The 6,499-nt window shown below is 36.3% G+C and overlaps 1 protein-coding gene across 12 annotated transcripts in view; it reads left to right on the forward strand.

Moving 5' to 3' along the window:
• Positions 1–6,499, forward strand: part of KDM6A (lysine demethylase 6A) — a 148,443-nt gene that overhangs the window by 104,225 nt on the left and 37,719 nt on the right. For 6 of the 12 annotated variants that reach the window (XM_058419560.1, XM_058419561.1, XM_058419559.1 and 3 more), the window contains 7 exons: positions 951–1,049; positions 1,434–1,653; positions 2,217–2,351; positions 2,794–2,949; positions 3,617–3,712; positions 5,677–5,781; positions 6,363–6,499. The exon at positions 6,363–6,499 is cut by the window's right edge and continues 259 nt beyond it. In XM_058419560.1, the coding sequence (XP_058275543.1) occupies positions 951–1,049; positions 1,434–1,653; positions 2,217–2,351; positions 2,794–2,949; positions 3,617–3,712; positions 5,677–5,781; positions 6,363–6,499 (948 nt within the window). The remainder of the gene's footprint in view (positions 1–950; positions 1,050–1,433; positions 1,654–2,216; positions 2,352–2,793; positions 2,950–3,616; positions 3,713–5,676; positions 5,782–6,362) is intronic. The other 6 variants (XM_058419564.1, XM_058419566.1, XM_040088837.2 and 3 more) reach the window with 2 other exon arrangements.

Here is a 6,499-nt window from a genome sequence, read left to right on the forward strand (position 1 = left end):
AGGCAAAGCAATGCTATATTTTATTGTATTCCTTTCCTAGTGTGCCTCAAAAATACTTGGAGGAGTGTAGCATGTTTGACAAACCTTTGCCTGTACTGTTCTGCTTGTTTTTTATTATGTACTGGAATAAATGGTCTGTTGTTATTTATGTGTTTTGAAAGTTGTCAGTTCTTTTTCCAAGTGGGAAAGTTGTTACAAACAGTACAGGACACAGTTACTGTTGATTAAAATAGTAAATGCATATAGATAAATATTTGATCTTGGCTTTATTTGCAGCTTTTAATTCTAGAACTGTAGGTATTGTTCCCCGTGGTAAAATTGTAGTTCTCTTTAATGCCAGAATACCTTGGATTTTGTACATGAGGAATTAAAGTGCAGCATATTAAAAAATACAGAATCACACAACCTTTTACAAAATTTGGTGTACTGAACAAACCAGTACAAGTAACTGGTTTGTTCAGTGCTTAAATATGATTGAGACACAAAAAATACACATAAAAAACCTCCCAGGCAGTCAGGGACCATCCTGGTTGCATTGGTCAGTATCTCTCAGTAATTTTGTTTTGTAGAACATTAAGTTTTATAACCATTTGTTTGATGAAATAGGTAACTTAATTGCTTCACTCTAATGCTATCTGTAGATAAATACTGTTTTTATTGACTGATAAGGTATCACAAGTGAAAGAAATGCAAGTCTGTCAGATGTGGGATGATTGTTTTCCTTACAAATGTAGTAATCCAGGGTTTAAGTAGTAGTTTTGGGGTGCTTAAATAAATAATTAGTAATACATGCTGAGATGTTTGAGTCTGCTTGTGCCTGGCATTCAGAAACAGCAAACGTTGAATGTGTATTTGCATGACTTTAACATTTATCAGATCAGTTTTGGTAAGCCATGCTCAATGCTCAACCTTCTATAAACACTACCAAAGTTCTTTTTTTCTCCTCCCAGGTGCTATTCAAGTATTGGGAAAGTTCAGGATGCCTTTATATCTTATAGGCAATCTATTGATAAATCAGAAGCAAGTGCAGATACATGGTGTTCAATAGGGTAAGAATTATACAGAGTAATACAATGATACAATTCCATGCTAATATATATAAATAAAGAATATCAGCTGTTTTACCCTTCTGTGAACTCAGAGGGACTGTAAAGTCTTTTTTATTTATACACCCATGTTGTCAGACTTGTCTGATTTTGAAATTTAAATAACGAATTTGCTTTCTCAATATTTTAAAATATTATGTTATGTAATATGTAACAATGTTACGTATGCGAATTTTGTGTGTTAAAGTTTTACACATTTCTTCTTAAAACTGTGGTTTATATAATGCCAAGATTTATTAAGGGGTTGTGGGAGGGATGTGTATATATGAGTTGCTTCTTGTCATGACTTTGTTATTAATTCTCAACTTCACGAATCTTTCTATTCAGTGTGCTGTACCAACAGCAAAATCAGCCTATGGATGCTTTACAGGCCTATATCTGTGCTGTACAATTGGACCATGGCCATGCTGCAGCCTGGATGGACCTAGGCACACTCTATGAGTCCTGCAACCAGCCTCAGGATGCCATTAAATGCTACTTAAATGCAACTAGGAGCAAAAATTGTAGTAATACCTCTGCACTTGCAGCACGGATAAAGTATTTACAGGTAAAACGAACGTTTTAAGCAGGGGAAATACTCTACAAGCACACAGCAGAGGGGAGGGGAGAAGTCACACATGAGTTTAACTTGCAGTTGTTTGTGGTGTGTTTAACTTGTTTTCATGTGTACTGTAAGCATATCATAGCCCGTAATATTTTATTTCTTCATTTTTAAGTGGAACTTAATTCCTTATAAACCCTATTTTGCGCATTTAATCAAAGCATACTGTTTTACATCGTTTTGCTTTTTTTCTTTGTATTTGTCTACATTTTTAAGTTCTCATAACATATAGTGAGAATACGCAACACACTATCTTTCACTCTTGTTTGCAATTTCAGAAAAAAAGGAATTATGAGACCTCTGAATCCAGAGCTCATCTTTGTTCTGATTCTCACAAAGGTTTATATTCTGGTTACCCTCTTTATACCTAGCACCTTTCTAAACCCCAAAATTTTAAATCTGTCCTCTCTTTAAGACATAATTAGCTACAGCATTTAGGAAGATTTCATGGACTTGCTCTTACTAAAGTAGGCTTGTGTTAAATTTGCTTTTTACATAATTTTTCCTAGGCTCAGTTGTGTAACCTTCCACAAGGTAGTCTACAGAATAAAACTAAATTACTTCCTAGTATTGAGGAGGCATGGAGCCTACCAATCCCCGCAGAGCTTACCTCCAGGCAGGGTGCCATGAACACAGCACAGCAGGTGAGAAGTTGGGTTATGTTCTGCAGGTGCCCAGCTTTAAGGGTTCTTTACAATCGGTAGCGGTCAAGCTTATTTTATTGAGCACAGGATTGGCTTTTATTAAAAGAAGCCTTTTGATTTATTTGCAGAGGGATATTAGATCAAGGAGCTCCCTATAATGTGGGAGAAATATGGGGGTACCAATTTAGAACCTTTGTGGATTTTCATGATTTTTAAAGGTTTCATCTTAAATAGAAGTGCTGCAGTGGTTTAATAATCCCGTGAAAGGTACACATTCCTCCATTGATGTCCATATGGAAACTGATTTTTCAGTTATTGAGATCAGCTTCAGAATATCTACTCGGCCCTTTTAATGTATGTGGGCTGTTAAAATTATAAAACTGAAAGGAAAGCATTAAGAATATATAGAACCATATTTTTGTCTTCCTTCTGTGATTCTTAGGCTTGTAAACCTCATCATCCAAATACTGAACCTGTACTAGGCCTCACTCAAACACCAATTTCACAGCAATCCTTGCCACTACACATGATTCCTTCTAGCCAAGTAGATGACCTGACCAGTCCTGCCAAGAGGAAAAGAACATCTAGTCCAACAAAGGTATATATTCCGATGAACTAGAGCCCCCTACCAAAATTATATGGAAATAATGCATTGAAATGATGGAGCATGCACAGAATTTGTGCTGTAAATTTTAATCCTTTGGCATCAAGGTGGGGAATGTTTTTAGAAATTAAAAAAAAATCCCAAACATTTTTCAGTGGTGTGTTGAATCAGATTCCAGCTCAGACAGGAGGTGCATAAGGGCAGTGCAGATTGGTGGCACTAATACTGCAGTTGTAGATGTGTCAGTGAAGAAGTACAGTTGTAGTCTGATGATTGAGAGGGAGACAATCATGTCATCCTGTCTATTGCCTTTGCTTATATTTAGAATTCAAGTGTTTCGTCATCATGTAATAGTGTTATGGTAGATAAAGTATTCAGTTTTAAAAGTAGCATACATTTAAGTTAATTGCATAATTCGATTTGCTTGTTTCTCCTTATGGTATTAGGTATAATTAACTTTTTCCTCAGACTACTCTGATACTGTAGAGAATGGTAGAATGAGGCTTGGTTATTTTAGTACATTCATACTATTATATATTTTTATATTATTATTCTTGAAACAGTTACTAGTTCTTTCATAAATAAGATAAAATCTAGATAGTAAAAAAAATTATGTTGGCCCTTTGGTAGTCACACATTTTAATGTAACATTTTCTCTCAGAATACTTCAGATGTTTGGAGCAGTGGCCATACTGTGTCACATCCTCCTGTACAGCAACAAATTCATTCTTGGTGCTTGACACCACAGAAATTACAGGTACGTATGGGAGATCTTCAGAAGCTCTGTTAAATATTTTCTTTCTTTCCTTCTTCCTTTTAAGAAAATAAACCTGGGATGTGTTCTAGTTTCACATTCCTGAAATTCAGTGTAAAATACTTCCCAAATAATTCCCAAGTTGTAGTTCAAGTTCTTCTAATATTTGTGGCCTCTCTATGTGAGATAAGTTCTAGTAGTAAGTTAAATTATCTCTGTCAGAAAGTGAACACTTACATTGTACGAATTCTGTGATTTTTGAAGTAAGAACATACAGTAACTCTTTTCTTAAGGTGTTTTAAAGAGAGATACTCAAATTGTCACACTCATGTGCGAAGTGAGTTTTGTGACTTGATGTAATGTGGGGGATTTTGAAAGAGGTGTAAAGGTATTATTGTACTATCAGCCCTTCCTCTGAGGTTGCCTCTTGTATCAAATTGCATAAGCATATAGGCACATTCTACAAAATGATTACTCAAATGAAATCTGCTGCTGCTTCTCTGTATTTTATGTCACCTCCACAATTATATGAAATGCTGGATTTTAGTTTGGAAATCTTACTTTGGGTGTTTTTTCTCAGGAAGTTTTGTTGTCTCTTCAGTTGATTAGGGCACGCAGTGAGCTTCAGCAGGAATTCCATCTATTGAAAATCAGGCCCTGCTGGAAAATTTTACCCATGCATTTCACATGCTTTGGATGCAGAGAGAAATAGAAGGGAGCACAGTGCAGAGGCAGGAAACATTCTCATTAACTGAGCAGTGTTCCCCTCAATTCCAGTATAGTTCTCCAGCTGTTTCTCTCTCTCTGAACAATACCGGCTTTATTATACTGTATAATTTCCCCTTCCTCTTTCTCTTGCTTCCCCACTCCTTTGGTTCTTCCTCAGTCATTCTCCCTCTCTCTCCCTCTCTCTCTCCAAGCATTCTCATTATTTCCTCTGCTTATTTATATTTTACTACTTTTTCCCCTTTTCAGTCTCACCTTTTTCCAGATCCAATTTGATTCTCTTAGCAGAACCTCAGTTGGCCTCTCTTGAGTGGACTGGATGTGCTGGCAATAGCTTGATGAGGTTCCAGCACGTATAAAAAGAAAGCCAAAAGTGTAGGATGCAAGAGGAGAGTGAATAAAAAAAGCCTTTATTGCATCTTCAAAGCTGGCCTTTCAAAATTGGCAACTCAAAGGCTGGATGGATGTGGCATGTAAATGTAGATGCATATATGAGTGTGTGTGTATATATATATTATTTATTGTACTCCCCTCCAGAGGGAATTCAGAATGGAAGGTACTGCTAGTCAGGGATTTTGGCATGAACCACCTTCATCTGCTTTTGAAGTCGTACCACTTAGCAGCAGCAGACTTACTGGTAGAATCCTGCGGGGTGCTGAGTATTTTAAAATGAGTACAGAGATCAGATTTTTGGTAACAGATACCTAAATTTATCAGTTGCAAACGAGATCAATATTGTAACTTAAGATACTGCTCTCACTAATTAAATCATACAGTTTTCTGTTTTGTTTTGGTTTGGTTTTTTTTTTACATTTTCAGGAGACATTTTCATGTGTGCCTATAGGTTTAATTCACTTTGTCATGAAAAGTATTAATAAATTTAATACAAAAAATATTAGCACAGTACAAAAAGGTGTTAAAATGTACATAATTATGATAAGAATTCTATATAATCATACTTGAACGTAGTTTTCTTTTATGGTACCAGCACACTTAATTTTAGTGTGGCAGTAATAATTATGCACTCAAATAATTTAGAGTCTCTTTAGTTTTAGTAAATAGGAATAAGTTTGTTTGCAAGACAGAGTATGGAAAGATGTTTGAGTCTGCAACAGAAATCTTGATTATTTTCAGCTTTACAAGTCTTGTCTTCATGAATACTTCTGAGTATTTTATGCAAGAAAGTTATTAAAAATCCCATGCAATTTTAATGGTTATAAACCACACTGCTGTTTTTTTAGCACTTGGAACAGCTGCGTGCAAACCGAAATAATCTAAATCCAGCACAGAAACTTATGCTGGAACAGCTGGAGAGTCAGTTTGTCTTGATGCAGCAACACCAGCAGGTGAGAACAAAAATATTTTTCTTATCTACTCCACTTTTGTCAGTAATGTAGACTGTTGTATTTCTAGAATGCTGAAGAATTTCTGCTCTACAGAGTTCTCGTGCCCTTTGCTGCTTTATGTTTAATTTTTTTTTGGATAAAGGATAGTTGTGTATTAGTGGTTGAAACATAATGAGTTTAGCTGTGTTTTATTATAGGACAGCTGGTTAATATAAAAGTTTCCAAGCCACACTTTCAGAGTAAAGTGAGTGGACATATTTAAAAGCAGTCCTGCTTGAAAATTCTTGGCTGTAGTAACAGCGTTTCTCTCGTCCTGTCATTGTTCGCTTCTCTCTCCCTCTGTGTCCTGCATCAGCAGTAAAACACTCAGACTGAAGGGCCAAGAAAAAAATGTGCTGATAGCTTTACTTAAAATTTACTCAGCATTTTTATCACTCTGACAGTCATGCTGGTTCTCAAAAACGACCGTGAAGATCTTAAAATGAGCATAAAATTGGAACTGACCAGTGCAGTAAAGTGCACAAACCTTCCTTTCTCAGTTCCGCAGCCAATGTTGTTGTGCTTTGTTCGTGTTCCATTAGATGAGACAAACAGGAGTTGCACAGGTACGATCTACTGGAATTCCTAACGGGCCAACAGCTGATTCATCACTGCCTACAAACTCCGTCTCTGGCCAGCAGCCGCAGGTTGCTCTGACCAGAGTGCCTAATGTCGCTCA

The sequence above is a fragment of the Hirundo rustica genome, chromosome 2 (assembly GCF_015227805.2).
Source record: "Hirundo rustica isolate bHirRus1 chromosome 2, bHirRus1.pri.v3, whole genome shotgun sequence".
Lineage (NCBI taxonomy): Eukaryota > Metazoa > Chordata > Aves > Passeriformes > Hirundinidae > Hirundo > Hirundo rustica.